The sequence below is a fragment of the Scyliorhinus torazame genome, chromosome 10 (genome assembly GCF_047496885.1).
Source record: "Scyliorhinus torazame isolate Kashiwa2021f chromosome 10, sScyTor2.1, whole genome shotgun sequence".
Classification (NCBI taxonomy): Eukaryota; Metazoa; Chordata; class Chondrichthyes; order Carcharhiniformes; family Scyliorhinidae; genus Scyliorhinus; species Scyliorhinus torazame.
Window position 1 is genome coordinate 149259813 of NC_092716.1, and position 24711 is coordinate 149284523.

Consider the following 24711-nt stretch of genomic DNA (forward strand, 5'->3'; position numbering starts at 1 on the left):
TGCGTCACTTACTGATGATTGGGAGTAGCCTGATGGGGCATTAATTGGCTGGGTTGGATTGTCCTGCTTTTAGTGTACAGGACACACCTGGGCAATTTTCCACATTGCGGTGTAGATGCCTGTGTTATTGACGGGGAATTGTTGATGGTTCACTTCATTATCCAGGTGCAAGTTTCTTAGAATCATAGATTTGTTACAGCACAGAAGGAGACCATTCAGCCTATTCAGCCTGTGTCAGACCTCTGTGAGAGCGGTTTAGCCATACCAACTCCCCCGTACTTCCCAGTGGCCTGGAAATATATTTTTTTTCAGGGTTCTTATCCAACTCTCGTTTCGAAACCCATCAGCCTCCATCACATTCTGAGGTTGCGTATTCCAGATTGTAGCCATTCACTGTGTAAAAAAAGATTTTCCTCATGTCGCCTTTGGTTCTCTACCAAACTAGTATAATGGCGCCTTTATTATTTCTGAAGTCTAATTAAAGAGATACAGTCCTTGAGCCATCTAGAACATCTCTCTCTCTCTCTAACATTGTAATATTTTCTTTGATCAATACTTCCATCTTCCTTTTTTACTTGCCTATCTTTCCTGAACACCTTGTATTCTGGAATACTTTGTATTCAATTCTGTTCTTTTTTTTTGAGATAGGTCTCTTATTGCCACAACCTCATATTTCCATGTGGCTATTTGCGCCTGCAGCTCGCCATCCTTGTTACCACGCTTTGTGTGTTTACATACTGTAACACAGCATTGGCAAGAGTTGTGGTGGGGCAGTACCTCCCTGCACGTATGTTCCTTTTCCTCCCTGCCAGATCTACGCAGCAGGTCGCACGCATTACGTTTCCCAGAAAGCATCACACTGGAACAGAAACAGGCACAGGTGAACAGGGGCGGGTAGAAAAAAAGAGGGGGCTTGAAGAGAGCTGTCAGGGTGAGTGCAGAGGTAAATGGGAGTAGAGGGTGGCTGGTGAGCAACCTGAGAGAACATTTGTTTGACTTAACTGGCTTTGAAGTTTGTTTGGTATGTGACCTCGAATTGGAACTGCGACTGGCTGAGATCCAGACGGAGGTAGGACCTTAACTTTCCAAACACTGACTAAGAGACTTTCTGTTTTTCTTTGATTGCATCAAAAATAACTTAGCTATCCAGTTAAATATATAGTGAAGATAATCAATGTACAGATAGCACTCATCAAAGAGCTAGGTTTTTTTGTTTTGTTTCATTTCCTTATTATTTTGAAGCGCCTTATTTGAAAAAGACTTTGTGACAATAAATATACAATCATCGTGCTGTGGATCTGAACTCTCATGTTAAAGTGTGCTTACTATAAAATCCCAGCATAACACGATGCCTTTGGCGGAGTTACAATAGATGCACCCTAAACCTAATTTAGACATTGTATTCCCTCATAATCTGACCCCATCCAATATGCTACATTTTTTTACTCTGATGCTCTCTGACGCTCCCTTTGTGCATCTTCTCCTTTCTAATGCTATATCCTGGAACCCTGTCAAATTAGTTCAATTCTTCAAAATATCTCTCAGTGATCTCTTGATATCAGATTGGACATCATCGGACAAGTAGCTGAGATAGCTACTTGCCAATGCCTGATGGTATATTAAAAAAATACAGTAAAGATTATAGTTCTGTCAATAATTCAGCCATCATGAAAGATCCTACTGTCGCAAATTGCAAAATTCAGTTCCAATAAATTTGCAAACATGTGACCCACGAAATCTTACCTCCAAAAACTCAACTTGTTCAGAGAAGGGAACCTACCATCCATCCCCAGTCTGCCCTTCGTGCCCCAGTATCACAACATGTGACTGACTCTTAAAGGCCTCTGAAACATTGTACTGCCGCGCTCCTGTTTCAGAAGAAAAATACTCCCCAACCCCAACATTACCAGGGCAGCTAGGAATGACACTAGTACCACTGTTTTTCCTATGACTTGTGGAACAGTGGAATTATGAGTGTACAGTTTATTTTCCTCCCAATGGATAATGGGGTGGTAGGAATGGGAATAGGCCATTTAGCACTTTGAGCCATTTCCGTCATTCATTCTGATCATGGCTGATCTGCAACCTAACTCCACATACCCACCATTGCTCGCTATCTCTTGATGTCTTTTGTTAGCAAAAATCCATCAATCTCAATTCTAAAAATAACAATTCATCTAACACCAATTGCCATTTGCCGCAGGGACAACAAAACTTTGATGTGGATTTGTTTCCGATGCTTCAAGTGAATATATAATTAAACATGTTTCTAAATTCTAGCTTTGCATTTGTATTCAGACATGGAAACTCTGTTCTCAGAAGCTTGATATGACAGGAGAAAGGTTCCTTGGCAAGCTTACCTATTATTTTGCAGTTCTCTCTCCGAGCTTTGCAAGCCCAATGCTAAAGGTCATGAATGCAGTTGTTGTTCAAAAGATGAGATTTGGAAATGTCAAGGCAAATGGTGAATAACAGCTTTCACAGCAGTGTAAGAGTGCAGAATGAGAGCTGGGGCAGCTGCAGGAGGCCTTTTACTGAAAGTGAGGGACACACATTAGGACCGGCAATTCTTCAAACCGATGCATCATTAATTTTTTTTGGCAGGTGCTAAGGACTGAGTTCTGTGTCTGATGTCAGTTAACTCGCTCATGTCCTTATCCATGTGGCCAGCCAGCTCACAGGTAGCATAGTTCATCCGCCTGTAGCTGAGGAAGGTGCAAGCTTCCCCAGGTCGTGGGAGCAACAGCAGTGCAATTGCTGCCAGGAACAAAGATCGATCTGGAAGAGGCAGCAACGTAACCAAGAGAACAGCTGGCAGGAGTGGAGGAAATGTGGGTTTTACTGTGAACCTCACAATTAATGCAGAACTCCCACCCAGAGTTGGAGACCTTTGCACACAGATTTATGTAAAAGCTGACTGGTTCACATCTTTCTTCAGCCTGCCCTCCTGCCAGCTCTCCTGCTTCTGATTATGTGGTAGGGAAAGAAATTCTGTGATGACATCCAAATTCGATGCAAATCTCTTCAGAAACTGAGTCTCTTAAGTTTTGTTTTAATTTATATAAAACTTTGAGATATTTTGTTGTTATGAAGTATAAATCAAATATTACCATAGTTTCCGATCAGAGATACTAGCACAGTTATTGAAGCATTATAATTTAATTCACTGAGAAAGAGCATGATTCCTGATGTAATCTATTTAATAATAGTTTTCTGATTCCTCATTCCAAATTATGAACTCTCCCGAAAATACCGGACTTGTATAGTTTACTGAAGCCTTTGAAATAGTATTTGATTGCCTGATTATGTCTCATTGGTAAATCATAAAAATTACAGTGCAGAAGGAAGCCATTCGGCCCATCGAGTCCGAGGAAAGAGGATCACGCCTCCACCCTGGCCCCGTAACCTAGTCACCCCACCTAACCATTTGACACGCAGGGGCAATTTAGCATGGCCAATCCACCAAACCTGCACATCTTTGGACTGTGGGAGGAAACTGGAGCACCCGGAGGAAACCCACGCAGACACGGGGAGAAAGTGCAAACTCCACACAGACAGTCAGCCGAGGCCGGAATTGAACCCGGGACCCTAGAGCTGTGAGGCAACAGTTCTAACCACTGTACCACCGTATGCCCCCAAAAGGCCTGGAGTTATGTTTAAGGGCTACGAACTGAAACCTGAATTGTGGCCAGGGATCAGGGTTTCTCAAACTTTTCCAGCCACAGAACCCTTTTGACCTCCCGCAGTACTGATGAAACCCAAAGAAACAGTCTTATGATGAAGAGTTAAACCACAAAAGAATAGGTACAAACATACAATGACAAATTTATAAAATTATTTTCTATTCCTTATATGTATACATATATTATAATTAAAAAGTTATCTTTTTCAACAAAACTTTCAAGTCTTACCTTTTTGTCATTTTAATGGAAAGATCAATGTTGATCTTTTGTTCACAAATTCATTTAATACTGGGGGTGCTGGTGGAGACCTGGGTTCTCATTTCAGACACTGACTCACAGACTCTCACCCAAAAGAAGCACACACAACAGACACACAATTCTCTAACACACACTCACCACTCATACATACACACTCACCTCTCCCTCACGCACACACAACTCTCTCACACACACTCACCTCTCACACACACTCAGCTCTCTCTTACATGCACACATACACACTCACCCCTCTCTCACACACATACACAACTCACTTACACATATACACTTACCTCTCCCTCACACACTCACCTCTCTCACACACATACACATCTCTTATGCATATACACTTAGCTCTCCCTCACACACTCACCTCTGTCTCACACACACAGACACTAAGCTTTCCACCTTTCCCTCACACACAACACCCACACCTCTATCATGCACACACACATCTCTCTCACACACCCTTCTCACACATATACACTTATCTCTCCCTCACACACACTTAGCTCTCACACACACTCACTCACCACTCACATACTCACTTCTCTTTCACACACTCATCTCTCACCACTCTCACATGCACTTCTCTCTCACACACAATCACCTCTCTAACACACACCCACCCCTCTCTCTCACGCATACTCACTTCTCTCACACACACACACACACTTCTCTCAAACAAATACTCACTTCTCTCAAACACACTCTCTTCTTTCACACACAAATTCACTTCTCTCACACACACTCACTTCTCTCACGCACATTCACTTCTCTCACATACACACTCATTTCTCTCACACACACACATCTCTCACACACACACTAACCTATCTCACACACACGCTCATCTCTCTCTCACATACTCACCTCTCTCTCACACACCCACCTCTCTCTCACACACACCCAGCTCTCTCTCACACACTCATCTCTCACACACTCGCCTTTCTCTCACATGCACCTCTTACACACATCTCTCTCACACACACTCACTTCTCTCACACATACCTCACTTCTCTCAAACACACTTGCGTCTCTCACACACTCACTTCTCACACACACACTCACCTCTCCCTCACACACATACCTCTCACACACACACACCCTTCTCATACATGTACATTTAACTCTCCTTCACACTCTCTGCGCTCACCCACAGACACTCACTTCTTTCTCACACACACTCACCTCATACACCCACCTCCCTCACACACATTCACCTCCCTCACGCACACACACCCCCTCACGCACACTCACCCCCTCACGCACACTCACCCCCTCACGCACACTCACCCCCTCACGCACACTCACCCCCTCACGCACACTCACCCCCTCACACACACTCACCTCCCTCACACAATCATCTCCCTCACACACATACCTCCCTCACGCACACTCACCTCCCTCACACACACTCGCCTCCTGCACACACACTCACCTCCCGCACACACACTCATCACACTCACCACTCACACAATCACCTCCCTCACACACATTCGTCTTTCTCTCCCACACATACTCACTTCTCTCACACATAGATACACCCCCTGCAGGATGACACCTCTCTCACACACACTCACCTTTCACACACACACTCACCTTTCTCTCACACACATACTCACTTCTCTCACACATAGATACACCCCCTGCAGGATGAGCCCCGCGGGGAACCCAGTTTGAGTACTCAGTGTGGGAAACCTTGATGCAGATCATTGTTGTCTTCCATGGTAAGTAAGGTAAGCAACTCAGCATCCCAGACATTATTGACCGTCATGGAAGAAATGCAGATAATCCAGGACAATTCCAAAATGTATTCTCTTGCAGGCGATTGGGCCGATCCACCCCTTCTTTGGTACCATCTGTTTTAATCAGGAGCATGATTTAAGATATTAACACCAACATCTGCCTACATTACCTACTTAATTATGCAAGGGTTACTGTAAAGCTGACCTTAAAATCAACATTCACTCTTCCTCTGCGTAGTGCAATAGCCGACTCAATAGCAAGCAATGATGGCGAGGTGGATGCATAGTGACGGCAAGATTAGCTGCTACTGTAACCAGGGGCCTCATTGTTGAACATGTCACGAACCACGCTGATGTTATCTGCGAGGGTATCCCAGCTTGAAACACCGGTTTGTGGTGGTATAGTTTTTCGTTTGGAATGGTGTGAGGAGCCACGTGAAACCCCAGTGAGAATAAGAAGTCCAGCTGAGAAAAGACATATACACACGGCCAAGACAGCAATATTCAAATCACTAAATATACACAGTTTATGTAGAACCTACCCCATAGTACAAAATATATCTACGACCCCCTGAACTCCTTAAGACTTTCCCTTTCCCCAAGCAACATCTAAATGAAATAAATCTATAAGTCAAATCCAGCTTAAGTTACCATACAATACAGGGTTGATAATCAAGTTTGGGAAACAACTTTTCCTGGTCCAGCGAAGCTATTTAACCTACCTTTGTGAAGGTTTCTGTATGGCCTTAGCTCAAAGACTTCGATGTGGGCCAAGCGTCCTGGCTCTGAGTTGTGGACTGGTCTCTCAGGCTGTTCGATATCAACTCGCCTCTCAGGCTGTAAGATGTAAACTGACCTGTTAGCTTCTGAGGATGCTGACAATTAAATCATTTTTCCCTTTGTACATGTGGCTGTCTGCCTCTCTCAAATTCTTTGACTCTAGAAATAAGCATGTGTATACTTCCGCTGATCTCTTAGTCATCTAAGTACGCTGTTTCTGTTTTTAAAATATTTTTATTGGTTTTGCAATTATTTACAGTGACATTTGTTATGGATAACACACAATAATAAAAAGAAAGAAAGAAAAACGGGAATCTACAAAGTGGGTATACAAATGGAAATATTGAGCGACAATTATTCAGATTACGTTTGTAACCTGAGAAGGCTCCAAACTTCCTTCGGAGTTCCATTATTCATTCCATGCCGGCTAGGGGATAGATTGAGACTCTGTGCTCCCTGTCTCTACTATCAATGCCAGGGAAAAAAGTATCAGGGATAAGGGGCATCCTGCCTCATGCCTCTGTGCAGCTGGAAGTATTCAGAGCAGGTGCCGTTTGTCCATACGTTCGCCATGGGAGCACTGTACAGTAGTTTCACCCATGAGGTGAATCTTGGCCCCAATCCAAACTGATAGTACCTGAGGTATCTCCATTCAGGTCTTTGACTTTTTTAGGGATCAGTGATATCGAGGCCTGTGCCAGCTTTGCTGGCAGAGTCCCTCTTGATAGCAAGTCGTTGAATATCTCCCGCAGGTGTGGCGTCAGTGCTGTGGTAGATCTTTTATAGAAGTCCATTGGGAAGCCGTTTTGTAAGCTATCCAAAGTCTTGCTGGATTCAGCATCCTGAACCGTACTCTGTGCCTGAATAGAGCTTTGGTCCATTGAACTCGGCCCAGCGCTTGGCCAGGTCAGTCCCAATGCCTTGATAAATACGGATAATATGACCTTCCCACTTGCAGGACCATGTGTGCCTTGCCCAGTTCAAGATCCGCTCTTTGCCCTGGAATCAGTGGAGTTTGGCGATAATTGCCCGTGGTGATTCCCTGTCTTGGGCCTCTGCCGAAGTGACCTGTGCGCCCTGTTCACCTCCGGGGGCTTGGAAAAGCCTTCTCCCCCGACCAGCTTTCCCAACATCTGCCCCACATAGTGCATAGGGTTTCTACTCGCCGTGCCCTCCGGCAGCCCAACAATCTTTTTTTTGTTTTTTTTATAAGTTTAGAGTATCCAATTCACTTTTTTTCTAATTAAGGGTCAATTTAGTGTGACCAATCCACCTAACCTGCACATCTTTGGGTTGTGGGGGCGAAACCCATGCAAACATTGGGAGAATGTGCAAACTCCACATGGAAGTGACCCAGAGCTGGGATTGAACCTGGGACCTCGGTGCCGTGAGGCAGCAGTGCAAACCACTGCTCCAACATGCTGCCCTTGCCCAACAATCCTAAGGTTCTGTTGGCGAAACCTGTTTTCCTGGTCTTCCACCTTCCACTTGAGCGCTCCCTGGGCCACTACCAACCTTGCCACTTCTGTTTTGAGTGAGGTCTATCAATAAGGCCCAGCCTATGCTAAATAACTTGCTACGGGTTGGGAAATTTGGTCAACTTCAAATGTCAATATTCAGGGGCGTTTTGACCTGACCTATTCAAGGAAAGTTTGTAATGCACAAATCGAAAGTTTGCAAAGTGCAAAAACAGGAAGTTGTAATGGCACAAATTAATACCAGTCACCCCAATGTCCGAATACTGGAAAACCGATGTCTGAAGGATGGACTTGTGGTTCGAAGAATGAGGTCATGTGGCTCTTGGATCGGACATGACCCCTTCCATGGAACACGTACGCAGGAGGCTATAGGAGGGATAAATACGCAGCTCTTGACTCATTTCTGATAACAAGACCTAAGACCAACCTCGCACATACAACATCCTGAGTGAAGGACTCAGCGAACAGAAGGAACCTCCAAAGAAGACAAACTTGGCCAGTTCAAGGGATAATTCATAGAATTTACGGTGCAGAATGAGGCCATTCGGCCCATCAAGTCTGCACCAGCTCTTGGAAAGAGCACCCTACCCAAGGTCAACACCTCCACCCTATCCCCATAATCCAGTAGCCCCACCCAACACGAAGGGCAATTTTGGACACTGAGGGCAATTTATCATGGCCAATCCACCTAACCTGCACATCTTTGGACTGTGGGAGGAAACCGGAGCACCCGGAGGAAACCCACGCACACACTGGGATAATAGCTACCTTATGTCTAAAGCTTGTGGGTCTTGAGACACACTGTGATCATTTGTATAAGATTTGAATACATAGTGTACTTTATTGAAGTTTAGTCAGTAAAATTGTGTTCAATCATTAAGTTCAGTGTAGGCTGATTCGGATTCTTTATGTTTCAGGGTGAGGGGGGGGGGGGGTTCCAAATGACCCATTTTTGGGTCAAAGGTTCATAGGTTTGAGTCTATAGGGGGAGAGACACCTTTCATGCGACTGCACAGCACATCTCCACCGGAGGTACGGCTGTTTCTAGTAATAGGGCGATATACGCCTGATTCTGTATAAATGTCTGCTAATCTCACTACTGGGAAAGTCGCATCTCATCATGCCTTTGAGTGCTGGCTACTGCTGTCGATGGGCAGATTTCTACCTGTTGCTGGGAAGGTTGCTGTTACTGGGCAAACCCATGACAAACAGTTCACCTGAGCAGGGCATGAGCACTAAAGATCTCTTGAATAAATTTAACGGTTGATGAAGAGAGAACTGATAGAGGAAATAGCACTGTCAGCAGAAATTAATGGGATAATGATTTATGACAAATCATATTCTTTATACATTATAAGAGAAATGGGGAGGGTGGCACGTGGCGAGCACTGCTGCCTATGGCACTGAGGACTCGGGTTCGAATCCCGGTCCTGGGTCACTGGTTGTGTGGAGTTTGCACATTCTCCTCGTGTCTGCATTGGTTTCACCCCCACAACCCAAAGATGTGCAGGGTAGGTGGATTGGCCATGCTAAATTGCCCCTTAATTGGAATAAAAATAATTGGGTGCTCTAAATTTATTTTTTTTTAAAGTAGAAATGGGGTTGCAGTCTTCACAAAAGATATGAGACTTCCGTCCATACTGCAATAGAAATGGCATTTCAGTCCATTCTAAGAGTTGCAGGCTTCAGTCAGTGAAGTAATAGCCATGAAGTTCAGCCCATCTTATGTTGGATATGGCAATTCAGTCCACGCTACAGTGGATATTGAGATTCAGTCCACACTGTATTGGATATTGAGATTCAGTCCACACTGTATTGGATATTGAGATTCAGTCCACACTGTATTGGATATTGAGATTCAGTCCACACTGTATTGGATATTGAGATTCAGTCCACACTATATTAGATACTGAGATTCAGTTCACACTGTGTTGGATATTGGGATACAGTCCACACTGTATCGGATATTGGGATACAGTCCACACTGTATTGGATATTGGTATACAGTCCACACTGTATTAGATATGCGGATACAGTCCCCATTGCATTGGATATGGGGATTCAGTCCACATTGTCTTAGATATGGGGAAACAGTCCACATTGTATTAGATATGGGGATTCAGTCCACACTGTTTAGATATTGGGATTCAGTCCACGTTGTATTAAATATGGGGATTCAGTCCACACTGTATTAGATATGGGGATTCAGTCCACATTTATTAGATATGGGCATACAGCCGACGCTGGATTAGGTATGAAGAGTCAGTCCACACTATATTGGATATGTGGATTCAGTCCACACTGCATTAGATATGCGGATTCATTCCACATTATATTGGATATGGGGATCCAGCCCACACTATATTAGGTATTGGGATTCCGTTCAGAGTATTGGATATGGGGATTCAGTCCACATTGTATTGAATATTGGGATATAATGATTGCTGTATTAGGTATGGGTATTCAGATTACACTGTATTGGTATTGGTATTCAGTCCACACCATATTAGATATCTGGATACAGTCCACACTATTGGATATTTGGATTCAGTCCACACTGTATTAGGTATGGGGATTCAGTCCACACAGTATTAGATATGGGGATTCAGTCCACACTGTATTAGATATGGGGATTCAGTCCACGCTGTATTAGATATGGGGATTCAGTCCACACTGTCTGAGATATGGGGATTCAGTCCACACTGTATTAGATATGGGGATTCAGTCCACGCTGTATTAGATATGGGGATTCAGTCCACACTGTATTAGATATGGCGATTCAGTCCACACTATATTGGATAAGGGGATTCAGTTCACATTGTTTTAGGTATGGGGTGTCAGTCCACGTTGTATTGAATAATGGGATACAGTCCACACTGTGTTGGATATAAGGATTCATCCCACACTATATTGGTAAGGGGATTCAGTTCACAATGTTTTAGGGATTGGGTATCAGTCCACGGTGTATTGGATATTGGGATACAGTCCATACTGTATTGGATATCATAGAATCATAGAATTTTCGGTGCAGAAGGAGGCCATTCGGCCCATCGAGTCTGCACCGGCCCTTATAAAGAGTACCCTACTGAAACCCACCTATTTACTCTATCCCGTAACCCAGTAACCCCCACTTAACATGTTTTGGACACCAAGGGCAATTTAGCATGGCCAATCCACCTGACCCGCACATCTTTGGACTGTGGGAGGAAACCGGAGCACCCGGAGGAAACCCTCGCAGACACGGGGAGAACGTGTAGACTCTGCACAGACAGTGACCCAGCCGGGAATCGAACCTGGGACCCTGGAGCTGTAAAGCAACTATGCTGTCCACTATGCTACCGTGCTATGGGTATTCAGTCCATGCTGTATCGGATATTGGGATACAGTCCACACTGTATTGGATATGGGGATTCATTCCACGCTGTATTTGATGTGTGATTCAGTCCACACTGTATTAGATATGATGATTCAGTCCATACTGCATTAATTATGAGGATTCAGCCCACACTGTATTAGATATGGCGATTCAGTCCACACTGTATTAGATATGGGGATTCAGTCCACGCTGTATTAGATATTGGGATTCAGTCCACGCTGTATTAGATATGGGGATTCAGTCCACACTGTATTAGATATGATGATTCAGTCCACACTGTATTAGATATTGGGATACAGTCCACATTTATTAGATATGGGCATGCACCCGACACTGGATTAGGTATGAAGAGTCAGTCCACACTATATTGGATATGAGGATTCAGTCCACACTGCATTAGATATGGGGATTCATTCCACACTATATTGGCTAAGGGGATTCAGTTCACATTGTTTTAGGTATGGGGTGTCAGTCCACGTTTTATTGAATAATGAGATACAGCCCACACTGTATTAGATATGATGATTCAGTCCACACTGCATTAGTTATGAGGATTCAGCCCACACTGTATTAGATATGGCGATTCAGTCCACACTGTATTAGATATGGGGATTCAGTCCACGCTGTATTAGATATGGGGATTCAGTCCACACTGTATTAGATATGGGGATTCAGTCCACACTGTATTGGATATGGGGAGTGATTCACATTGTATGAGAAATGGGGATACAGACCGCGCTGTATTGGATATGGGGAGTGATCCACATTGTATGAGAAATGGGGATACAGACCACACTGTATAGAAAATGGTGATTCAGTCCACATTTATTAGACATGGGATTCAGTCCACGCTGTATTAGATATAGGAAGTCAGTCCACGCTGTATTAGATATGGGTATTCAGTCTATATTAAAAGTTTTGATTTATGTGTTTGTAGGCTGAAGAAGGCACCAAAGATGTAATTTTGGGGTCCTTAATAGCTTTGATTGTGGCAGAAGGTGAGGACTGGGAACAGGTCGAAATTCCTGCACAAACTGCTGCTCCATTACCGCCTCAGACTCTGTCTGCACCGATGCAAGCAACAGCACCACCTCAGGCACCTGTCCCGAGCAAAGTACAACACGCAACCAGCAAAGGAGAGTAAGTACGCAGGAACTGACACTAGTCCCTTTTGTGTGTATTGTACATATTAACAGAAGTCTACTGAAAGATAAATGAAATTGCTTTCAGCTCAGTAGATTCTCGAGATTTTCAGAATAAAGACTTTTCGCAGCCTCACAACAGTCCAGAGCTTTTGTACAGCCATTAACATACTTTTAAAATGTACTCATTATTGTAATGCAAGAAACGTACCAAATAGGGCAACACGGTGGCGCAGTGGGTTAGCCCTGCAGCCTCACGGCGCTGAGGTCCCAAGTTCTATCCCGGCTCTGGGTCACTGTCCGTGTGGAGTTTGCACATTCTCCCTGTGTTTGCGTGGGTTTCGCCCCCACAACCCAAAGATGTGCAGGCAAGGTGGATTGGCCACGTTAAAATTGCCCCTTAATTGGAAAAAATTAATTGGGTATTCTAAATTTTAAAAAAAGAAACGTACCAAATTATGCATAGCAAGCTCCCACAAATAGTTTTTATAATGTTCATTTGAGTGGTAAATATTGACCAAGTTACTGGGACGAACTGGCCTTCAACATAGTGCTGAGTTTATCATCTCATTCTAAAGATGGTCAGTTTGACAGTGCAACACTCAGTCACTAATATTCTGGAGCGTCAATCTGTATTATCTCACCTTTCCCCTCTTTTTCTTTATAGAATTCGTTTCAGCCCAGCTGCCCGCCAGATCCTGGAAACACATGCGCTTGACCCAAGCAGCACTGCTCCCACTGGACCACGAGGAATTTTCACAAAAGAGTAAGTCAGAATTATAATAACCATGGTTGGAAAACTCTTCACTTTAAGCAGGGTTTTATACATGGCCCGTATCACATGCAAACTGTTGACAAGTCCTCATGGTAACACACTGTGCTGATGAATAGAGGGAAATGTTTGCACATGTAATAGCATCAGTGCAATTTTTAAAAATATTTTTATTTTTAAAATTATTTTTTTTATAAAGGACAGTGACCCAGAGCTGGGATCGAACCTGGGACCTCAATGCCATGAGACTGCAGTGCTACCACTGCGCCACCGTGTTGCCCTCAATTTTAAAAATATAAAAGTCAGAATCAAATAACAGTGTTAAGAAATGTTTTAAGCCGCTTGTCAGTGAATGGGACTGCTTAAGCAGTAAAACCGAGAAATTGTTACTTGAACTTTGAATCAAAATAGTTAGTTTGTGATATTGTTCTTCCAGGGAAATTGAGTTTTGGAAAAGAAAATTATTTTGTTAAGACTGCCGCTGATGTTAAAGGTGAGAGTATCGCAAAACCCAAAAGGATAACTTAGAACACTGGTTCTTAATGGTGTATGTAGTGATCTCTGTATATCAATATACATCATCAATCTATGTAAAGCTACTACAGGCAATTGAACACGGATGTCTCACTATCAGGACCTATATAAATAGCTTTCCTGCTCTTTCTAAGAGGAGTGTGTATCAGGAGTGCAGAGAGAACAGACGTAGGAAAGCTAGAAAGAAGTTATTAGTTATCAAAGTATTGTATTGTATAATTTAATTAGTTATATATACAATTGTTTATTTATTTTGCTTGTTGAGTATTAAGTAAAAATAACTCACAATATTAATTTATATTATTCAATAAATTAGTTTAATACTGCTCATTTCAACAACTCGGCTGGTTCCAAAGAGTAATATATGTATTACACAAAGTAATATAGCAGTGTATATTTTCAGTTTGGTATACTGCGAGGAAAAATATTTGAACCAGCGAGAAACAGTCCAGTCGTCGTGTGATCAATTATTAATCTTAAAAGAAACAAAAACGCATGACAAGGAGGACTATCTAATTACACTGATGGCTACACACACACAGGATTGCATTAAGTTACCTCTTGGTTCTCAACTACCTACAGTCCCTGAACTCTGAGATGCCCCTTTTTCCCAAACAATATGCAATATTATATAACTCTGAGCTAAATCCAGCAGATAGTTACCATGCATAGATTATTTGTCACATTTGGAAACACCGTCTTCAGTTTCAGCGAAGACAAAATCTGCTTGGTTCAGGTTTATGATCTTAACTAGCTGTCCGAGACTTTCTGCAGCTGGGTGTGGCTGTGATCGTAACTGTTACTATGTCCCTTTCCCTAGTCATTGTGTTATGGATATATAATTCTCTCCCTCTGATGTTATTCATCCTGTGGAGTCGAGGAGGTGGGTAGCCATTTCCATTCTCTAGCATGCAGCTCAAGGACACTGGAGCTGCTGTGCCAGTGCTCGGGTGGGCGGGGTGGGGGCAGGGGGAACCTCTCAGGGAGTTGGGCTTGACGGGACTGAAGGGTTCCAGGTCGGGGAGGGGGGGCGGGGCAGGAGGATGTTGAAGGGCTTTTCGTCTGTGAGGCCTTCAAGCTATCTTTAAATATTGTGAATACCCATAACAGGGGCAACTACAGCAGCCTGACTGTCCTACCAAGCACTTCCAGGTCAGGGCCCTCTTCTTGTTTATTATTTTTTCTGAGTTGCAAAGCCAGAGCTCAGAGTATGGCCAGGGGCGAAACCTAATCCAGCTCCTTGCCTGCTCCAAAAAACAATTCAAATTCAAATTGAATCCAATTCATGGTCCCCACAAGAGAGACATACCAGATCTGAGCCAAAAGGCAGAGCAGATACTACACTTGATCTTAGCCAAGGACAGGGCCCTCTTCTTGTTTATATGCTGGCGGTCACTTTAAGTCCCTTTGACTGTGAGCAGCCTCTAGCTTCACAGCTGAAGGCTATTGCTAATAAGGAATTGGCCTTGTTAGCTGTGAGAGCACGTCACAGCTGCAGATTGTGTTTTCTGCTGCTTAGCTGCAAATGCCTGGAGGCTGCTGTAGCTGAGACAGTGTTTGCTGTTTGCTGCTGCCTTTTCTGCTTGCCTGCTGTCTTTTCTGCTTGCCTGCTGCATCCTCCCCTTGGACTTACTTGCTGCTTTCTGGATGAAGAGGAGGAAGAAATCTCTTTTGCCTGGAGTGCGGTGAGGGGAGGATTTTGGCGAGCCTACTACTGGGCTGAGAATGTAGGAGGACTTCCTCGAGCAGTCGGGACTGAAGGGTGACTTTTTATGTTCAGTAGCCATCTGCTGCTCTCATTACAAGAGGCGTGCAGGTCGCTGGTGTTCCTTGTTTTCCTTTTGTTCTGTGTTTCGTCTCTGTTTTTCAGGTGGGGGGGCGGGGGCGGATTATAAGATGGATGCCATGTAGCTGCGGTTCATTTTATTCGCCGGTTGCAGCCCCTTCCTGCCTCTGGCCTGGGAGTTGTTTGAACGAGGCGCTGCCAGTGCTGGAGAGGGGGAGGTGGTTTTCGCTTTCTCTCCCATGGTATGCTCCATGTCGGTGCGACCTTCTTGTGAACAAAGAACAAAGAAAATTACAGCAAAGGAACAGCCCTCCAAACCTGCACCGACCATGCCTGTCTGAACTAAAAAGCCCTACCCTTCCGGAGACCATATCGCTCTATTCCCATCCTATTCATGCATTTGTCAAGACGCCTTTAAAATTCACTATCGTATCTGCTTGCGCTACCTCCCCCAGCAGAGTTCAAGGCTCACACCATCCTCTATGTAAAAAAACTTGCCTCGTACACCTCCTTTAAAGCTTGCCCCTCACACCTTAAACTTATGCCCCCTAGTAATTGACTCTTCCACCCTGCGAAAAACTTCTGACTATCCACTCTGTCTATGCCCCTCAAAATCTTGTAGACTTCTATCAGATCACCCTTCAACCTCCCCGTTCCCGTGAGAACCAACCAAGTTTCTCCAACCTCTGCTCATAGTTAATACCCTCCATACCAGGCAACATCCTGGTAAATCTCTTCTGTACCCTCTCCAAAGCCTCCACATCCTTCTTGTAGCGTGGCAACCAGAATTGAACGCTATATTCCAAGTGAGGCCTAGCTAAGGTTCTATAAAGCTGCAACATGACTTGCCAATTTTTAAATTCTCTGCCCTGGCTGATGAAGGCAAGCATGCCGTATGCCTTCTTGACTACCTTCTCCACCTGCATTGCCACTTTCCGTGACCTGTGTACCTGTACACCCAGATACCTCTGCCTATCAATACTCTGCCATTTAGTGTATATTTCCCATCTGTATTAAATCTTCCAAAATGCATTACCTCACATTTGTCTGGATTAAATTCCAGCTGCCGTTTCGCCACCCAAGTCCCCAACCGATCTATACCCTGTTGTATCCTCTCATGGTCCTCATTGCTATTCGCAGTTCCATCAACCTTTGTGTCGTCCACAGACTTACTAATCAAACCAGTTACATTTTCCTCCAAATCATTTCAATATATTACAAACAGCAAAGGTCCCAGCGCTGATCCCTGAGGAACGCCACTAGTCACAGCCCTCCATTCAGAAATGCACCCTTCCACTGCTACCCTCTGTCTTCTATGACTGACAGTACAAAGTCTTACAACACCAGGTTAAAGTCCAACAGGTTTGTTTCGATGTCACTAGCTTTCGGAGCGCTGCTCCTTCCTCAGGTGAATGAAGAGGTCTGCTCCAGAAACACATATATAGACAAATTCAAAGATGCCAAACAATGCTAGGAATGCGACCATTAGCAGGTGATTAAATCCTTACAGATCCAGAGATGGGGTAACCCCAGGTTAAAGAGGTGTGAATTGTATCAAGCCAGGACAGTTCTATGACTGAGCTAGTTCTGTATCCATCGTGCCAGCCCACCTCTCATCCCGTGCCACTTCACCTTCAGTACCAGTCTGCCATGAGGGACCTTGTCAGAGGCCTTCCTGAAGTCCATGTAGCCAACATGCCATTGCCCAACACTTATTAATCATCTTCGTAACTTCTTCGAAAACTCGATCAAGTTGGTGAGACACAACCGCCCCTTCACAAAACTATGTTGCCTCTCGCTAATATGTCCACTTATTTCCAAGTGGGAGTAAATCCTGTCTTGAAGAATCTTCTCCAATAATTTTCCTGCCACTGATCTAAGGTTCACCAGCCTGTAATTACCTGGATTATCCTTGCTACACTTCTTAAATAAAGAAACAACATTGGCTATTCTCCAATCCTCTGGGATCTCCCCTGTAGCCAGTGAGGATACAAAGATTTCTCTCAAGGCCCCAGCATTTTCCTCCCTTGCCTCTCTCAGTATTCTGGGGTATATCCCATCAGACCCTGGGGACTTGTCTACCTTAATGTTTTTCAAGACCCCAATACCTCCTTTTTGATCTCAACATGACCCAAACCTACCTACACACCCTTCCTCAGACTCATCCTCCACCAAGTCCTTCTCTTTGGTGAATACTGATGCAAAGTAATCATTTAATACCTCTCCCATTTCCTCTGGCTCCACACATAGATTCCCTCCCCTGTCCTTGATTGGGCCAACCCTCTCTTCTTGCTCTTTATATATGTAAAAAAGCCTTGGGATTTTCCTCAATCCTGCTGGCCAATGACTTTTCGTGACCCCTTCTGGCCCTCCTGACTCCTTGCTTAAGTTTCTTTTTACTTTCTTTGTATTCCACACTTGTGCTCCCAGCCTCCTAGCCTTGACAAATGTTTGGCTCACCAAACGCCTTTCCACTGATGCAGGTCCATTGGAAGGGTGGGGTTGGGGGACTGAGTCGTTTTTGCACCGTTGGCAGTGTGTTGCTTTTTTTTTTTGTCTGGCAGCTGTGTGCTTGTCTGCTGCAGCCCCCCTTGTGTCTATGGCCTGGTCCCCTGGCAAATTGCCAGTGCTGGAGAAGGGCTGGGGTGTTCTTTGGATAAAAGCAAATCACTGCGGTTGCTGGAATCTGAAACAAAAGAGAAAATGCTGGAAAATCTCAGGTCTGGCAGCATCAGTAGGGAGAGAAAAGAGCTAACGTTTCGAATCCAATGACTTTGTCAAAGCTGGCACCAAAATAGTCATCAATGTATCGGTAAAGGAGTTGTGGGAGGGGACCCGGGTAGGCCTGGAACAAGGAATGTTCCACGTACCCCATAAAAAGACAAGGATAGCTAGGACCCATGCGGGTACCCATTGCTACACCTTTGATTTGGAGAAAATGGCATGGGTTAAAGGAGAAGTTGTTGAGAGATAGAACGAGTTCAGCCAGGCGAAGGAGAGTGGTGGTGGATGGGAATTGTCTGGGCCTCTTTTCGAGAAAGAAGCAAAGAGCTCTCAGGCCATCCTGGTGTGGGATGAAGGTGTAAAGAGATTGCACATCCATGGTGAATAGGATGCGGTTAGGGCCCGCGAACTGGAAGTTGTCAATATGACGCAGTGCATCAGAGGAATCCCGGATGTAGGTGGGGAGGGAATGGACCAGAGGAGTGAGGATGGAGTCCAGATAAGAGGAAATAAGTTCGGTGGGGCAGGAGCATGCTGGCACAATGGGCCTGCCGGGACAGTACATTTGTGGATTTTGGGAAGTAGACAAAAGCGGGCTGTCCGAGGTTAGACGCTGTGGGGGGAAATGAGGCCGCTAACGTTGTTGGAGATAATGGCTTGATGTTCAGTGGTCTGGTCATGGTCCAGGGGGAGGTAGGAAGAAGTATCTGAGAGTTGGCGCTCAGCCTCTGCGAGGTAGAGGTCAGTGCGCCAGACGACAACAGCACCACTTTGACGACAGGTTTGATGACAAAGTCGGGCTTAGACCTGACGGAGTGAAGAGCAGAAAGTTTGGAAGGAGAGATGTTGGAATGGGTGAGGGGGGCAGAAATATTAAGAAGGCCATTGTCCCGTCGAAAGTTCTCAATGAAAAGATCAAGGGCAGGTAATTGTCCCGTCGGGGGGGGTGCACTTGGAGGCAGAATGTTGGAGGCACATGAAAGGATCAGTGGAACGGGGGGAGGATTCTTGCCCAAAGAAGTGGGCACGAAGGCGACGAAAGAAGAGTTCAACGTCATGTCGAGCCCGGAATTCATTGTGGTGGGGACGTAAGGGTACAAAGCTGAGTCCTTTGCTGAGAACAGCATGCTCATCCTCCGAGAGGGGAAGGTCAGAGGGGTATGTTGAACACACGATAAGGGCTGGGGTTGGGAGAAATGGGGCTATGAGGCATTGGGACTGGTGGAGGGCTGAGGATGGGCAGTGGTGTTGATACTGGGAGAAATGGGGTACGAGGGATTAGGACTGGTGGAGGGCCTAGGTTGGGCAGTGGTGTTGATACTGGAAGCAATGGGGTACGAGGGATTGGGACTGGTGAAGGGCCTCGGCTGGGCAGTGGTGTTGCTAAGTTGTTGAAGCTTGCGTTCCTTAACACCTGCAAGAAACCGGAAAAGAGTCTTAAGGCGTCAAATGATGCGATGGATGAAACAAAACTGGGGGCAGGGACAGCTTTGAGAGAGAGTAAGGCGGTGCTGCTGGAGAGAGATGTCGAGCGTCTTCATTTGGTGGTGCATGGCACTGAGTGTGGCTTTCAGGATGCGGCGAGAGCAGCAGTTGGAAGAATGTTGTATATCCTGGAGTTACCTGTAATCCTGGAGGTTACATGCAGGGTGGAATTTAAGTTGAAATCCCCGTGGGGTAAGTCGGAGACGAAGACAGTCACTGAGGAAGGAAATATGGCTGTGGAAGCGAGTCTTGGTAAATACCTTGTCCAACACTAATAAAGAAATGGAAAGCAGTGAAGGTGGATAGTGGGGGAGGGACATACGAAAATCCTGTTGGAAAGAAGAGCAGTACTTCTTCAGGTTAGGCATTCCTGGAAGAGAAGTGGCAGTGAGTTAAGCATCAAATTTGCTTCTTTTGCTTCTTTTAAATCTGTGATCTCGCGATCTTGATCCTTTTACAAGAGAGAACACTTGCTCCCTATCGACTCTGTCCAGCCCCCTCATGGTTTTGAACATTTCTATCAAATCTCCTATCAGCCGCCTTCTCTCCAAGAAGGACATTCCCAACCTCTCCAATCTATCCTTATAACTGAAGTTTCTCATTCCTGGAACCATTCTTGTATTCTGCACTCTCTCCAATGCGTTCACATCCTTCCTACAGTGTGGGGCCCAGAACTGTACATAATATTTCAGCTGAGGTCTAATTAATGCATTGTATAAATTCAGCATAATCTCCTTGTTTTTGTACTCTATGCTGCTATTAATAAATCCCCAAATACTGTATGTTTTATTAACTGCTCTCTCCACCTGTCCTGTCCCCTTTAATGATCTATGCACATATGCACCGAGGTCCCTTTGCTCCTGCACCCCTTTTAGAATTTTACCCCCTATTTTATAATCTCATTCCACGTTCTTCCCACCAAAATCCATCACCTTACACTCACATTGAGCTTTGTCTGCCACCTGTCTGCCCACTCCACCAACTTGTCTATGTCCTTTTGAAGTTCTACACTTTCCTCACAGTTCACAATACTTCCAAGTTTTGTACCATCTTCAAACTTTTGAAATTGTCCCCTGCACACCAAGGCCTAGATCATTAATACATATTAACACTTCAAAACTGCTGCGTCGAGCCACCCTGTGGTCAACCCACACAATACAGAGAACTATTTACAAGCAGGATTACCATTGTAAATGTTTACAAAGCAGTTTCAGTGCAGAAACATGTGCTGTATAATTTTTATTCGTAGCTGAATGCAATAATGTTTTTATATCGTTGTATAAGTAAAGTGTAAAACAAAAATAGCTGGAAATGCAAACTTCGTTTTTGAAATGTTAAATATGTCATTCTTAAATTTACCCTGCTGTGACCAGGAGCAGGAGTGAGCCATTCCGCCTCTCCAGCCTGCTCCGCCCTTTGTTAAGGTCATGGTTGATCTGATTGTGGCCTCATCTCCACTTTCCTGTCTACCCTCTTATCCTATATCTACATTTTTGGTTTTAACCCTTCCATAAAATATTTGCAAGATACCAGATAAAGTCTTCACCTATCATCTGTTCTTTAATAAATGCTCAATGGTAAATCAGCAAATACATGGTATTCTTGTTTATAAATGGCTCAGTTACTGGCTGATTGGTTTGTAAATCCCTGAGAGTGACCTATTTATTAGTAAAAGCAAAGCTCTCTGTAATCCCAATGTAAGTAGCTTTGGTGATGTTGACACCAAGAAGAACCTTTTGCATGCAAGTCCTGCAGTTTACTCCTCATCACAGGGCAGTGAGATTCTCAGATTAGAGCAGGCTCTCTGAAGCCAATTAAGAGGGCTTCTCTTTTGGTCCTAACACCTTTTTGGTTCTACTTTGTTTCATGCTTTTGGGAAATGTGAACCAACCATACCTAGTTAATAATGCGTGTAAAGGTTTATGTTCAGGCAGCAAGGTGGCACAGTGGTTAGCACTACTGACACACAACGGGCAGTGCCAATGAGCCCGCATTCCAGGGGGGAACCAGGGGCCACCCTGCCGTATCCATGACCACTCAGGAATCTCCGATGGCAGGTTTGCGTGGACTAGTACTGAACGGCGCCCTGCTGAGGCCTGATGCCGGGGTACGGTTAAGTAGGTTTAAAACCTACTTAAGTGAGTGCAGCTTGGTCCCTCCCATTGTGGGCGGGATTCTGGTTGTGCCGCCTCGCGGGGCCTGGCTAGATCCCGCAAGGTGTAGTGGCTGCTGGGAAGCCCGCGGGAGGCCTCACCCAGCATCAACCAGCCTCGTCATGCTCCCCACTGGGGCGTAAAGTGGCCGGTAGATTGTGCTCTAAGTAGCTTTCTTCATCTCGTTCAGGAAAATTCTACTTGGATAATTTTTAATTTACTAATGAATACCAAGCTATTAGTCAGAGCACTGCATTGTTTTCAGTGATGACCTCCCTGGAACAATATCTCTGACAGGAACCCGAGACAATTCTGGGTACAAATACCAAAAGGAATGCTGCTCGGCTATTTCACAACAGGGAGCAACAAATTGTGTTTTAATGCCCCGTTGTCTAAATAAGATGCTTTTTAGATAGTTGGCAAACACATTCGTGGCATTTATTTGTAATTTAGATTCAAGTCTCAGCTGTTGGTGAGAGCTGAAGCACATTCTGATTCATTCTGGAAATGACAGCTTTCACTCGCCTGCATGTGGTATTAAAGGCACAGCAGAATTTCTAGAACGATGGCTTAAAAAGAGATCTGATGATGTTTTTTTCTTCAAAAATATTGTAGCAGTAATTTGATTGATGCTTTCAGAAAAATCACAATTACCTGGCTCTGATTTTGAATGACTGTTTCAATATTAAAGATGGATAAAATACAGAATTTTTACATTTTCTTTTAAGTATAGGGAAGTTTATTTTTTAAGAAAAATAGTGTTCCTCCCATCTTGGCTTATATGTGAAATGCAGGCCACATGCATATTATGCACTTTTTCATTTACCACCTATAGCTGACTCCAGTCAGCATAAATTGGCTCCAATTTGTCAATCCTTTTTTAAAAATTTTATTCTCCTCATTTTGCACATTTTCATCAAATACACAACAAAAGATAACCAACAAGAACAAATACAGTATCAATCCCCCAAACAGCATCCCCATCAACATACAAACCCAAACATCACCCATACATCCCAAATACAACAAAACAAACAGAGCAAAAGAGAATTAACAGTTATCCCAGAAATACTGTGCTCAATCCCCCCAACCCCAATATTCAATGGCATCCAATTCGTGAAAATGCAAAATAAACAATGCCCATGAATTGCAGAACCATTCTCCTCTTCAGCTCAAACTTCTCGAGTCAAAAATTCCAGCAGGTCCTCCCGCCAAGCTGAGGAACAGGGTGGCGAAGCTGGCCTCCATCCCAACAGGACCCACCTCCGGGCAATCAGCGAGGCAAAGGCTAAAACATCCGCACCCACCTGCAGCTCGGGCCAGTCTGACACCCTAAAGATGGCTTCTAGGGGCCCTGGCTCCAAACTCTCATGTACCACACTGAGATGACCTTAAAAACCCCTCTCCAATACACCTCCAGCTTCGTGCAGGACCAGAACATGTGAACATGTTTTGCATCGCTCCTCCCACAGCGCTCACATACATCCCCCACCCCCTCGGCTCATCCTCGCCATCGTGAGGTGCACCCTATACACGGACTTCAGCTGTACCAGCCTCGAGCTCGAGGTTGAGGCATTTACCCTCCGGAGCACTTCATACCACCGACGGTCTGAAACATGGTTAAAGGAGGTCACGACTGGGAGTTAAATATCCAAGGGTATCAAACTATTCGGAAGAACAGAGTGCATGGTAAGGGAGGTGCTGTAGCTCTGTTATTTAAGGATAACATCCGGGCAGTAGTGAGGGATTACATCGGTGCTTTGGAGGATAAGGCTGAATCCATTTGGGTGGAAATCAGGAATAGTAAGGCGAAAAAGTCACTGATAGGAGTAGTCTATAAGCCACTAAATAGTAGCATTACGATGGGGCGGGCAATAAAAAGAAATAACTGGTGTATGTAAAATGGTACAGCAGTTATCATGGGGGATTTTAATCTACATATTGATTGGTTTAACCAGGTCGGTCAAGGCAGCCTTGAGAAGGAGTTTATAGAACGTTTCTTAGAACGGTATGCAATGGAACCTACGAGGGAACAAGCGATCCTAGTTCTGGTCCTGTGTAATGAGACAGAATTGATTAATTATCTCATAGTTAGGGATCCTCTCGGAAGGAGCGATCACAATATGTTGGAATTTAAAATACAGATGGAGGGTGAGAAGGTAAAATCAAATACTAGTGTTTTGTGCTTGAACAAAGGAGATTACAATGTGATGAGAGAAGAGCTGTCTAAGGTAGACTGGAAGCAAAGAGTTTGTGGTGGAACAGCGATTTTTCACAGTGCTCAGCAAACGTTTATACCAACAAAAAGGAAGGACAGTAGAAAGAGGGAAAATCGACCGTGGATATCTAAGGAAATAAGGGAGAGTATCAAATTGAAGGAAAAGCATACAAAGTGGCAAAGATTAGTGGGAGACTAGAGGATTGGGAAATCTTTAGGGCACAACAGAAAGCTACTAAAACAGATATACAGAAAAGTAAGATAGATTATGAGAGTAAACTTGCTCAGAATATAAAAACAGATAGTAAAGGTTTCTAAAACAAAAAAGAGTGGCTAAGGTAAATATTGGTCCTTTAGAGAATGAGAAGGGAGATTTAATAATGGGAGATGAGGAAATGGCTGAGGAGCTGAACAGGTTTTTTGGGTCGGTCTTCACAATGGAAGACACAAATAACATGCCAGTGACTGATGGAAATGAGGCTATGACAGATGAGGACCTTGAGACGATTGTTATCACTAAGGAGGTAGTGATGGGCAAGCTAATGGGGCTAAAGGACAAGTCTCCTGGCCCTGA

General features: G+C 44.4%; 1 protein-coding gene and 1 long non-coding RNA gene across 2 annotated transcripts in view; one reads left to right on the top strand and one right to left on the bottom strand.

Moving 5' to 3' along the window:
* Positions 1–24711, top strand: part of pdhx (pyruvate dehydrogenase complex component X) — a 494696-nt gene that overhangs the window by 178816 nt on the left and 291169 nt on the right. Inside the window, exons 4-5 of the mRNA XM_072518815.1 lie at positions 12261–12463; positions 13133–13231. Of these exons, the coding sequence (XP_072374916.1) occupies positions 12261–12463; positions 13133–13231 (302 nt within the window). The remainder of the gene's footprint in view (positions 1–12260; positions 12464–13132; positions 13232–24711) is intronic.
* LOC140430968 (uncharacterized) overlaps positions 14787–24711 on the bottom strand; it is a 34356-nt gene continuing 24431 nt past the window's right edge. The window contains exons 3-4 of the long non-coding RNA XR_011949583.1: positions 18018–18243; positions 14787–15824 (exon numbers count right to left, since the gene is read on the bottom strand). This is a non-coding gene — a long non-coding RNA (uncharacterized lncRNA). The remainder of the gene's footprint in view (positions 15825–18017; positions 18244–24711) is intronic.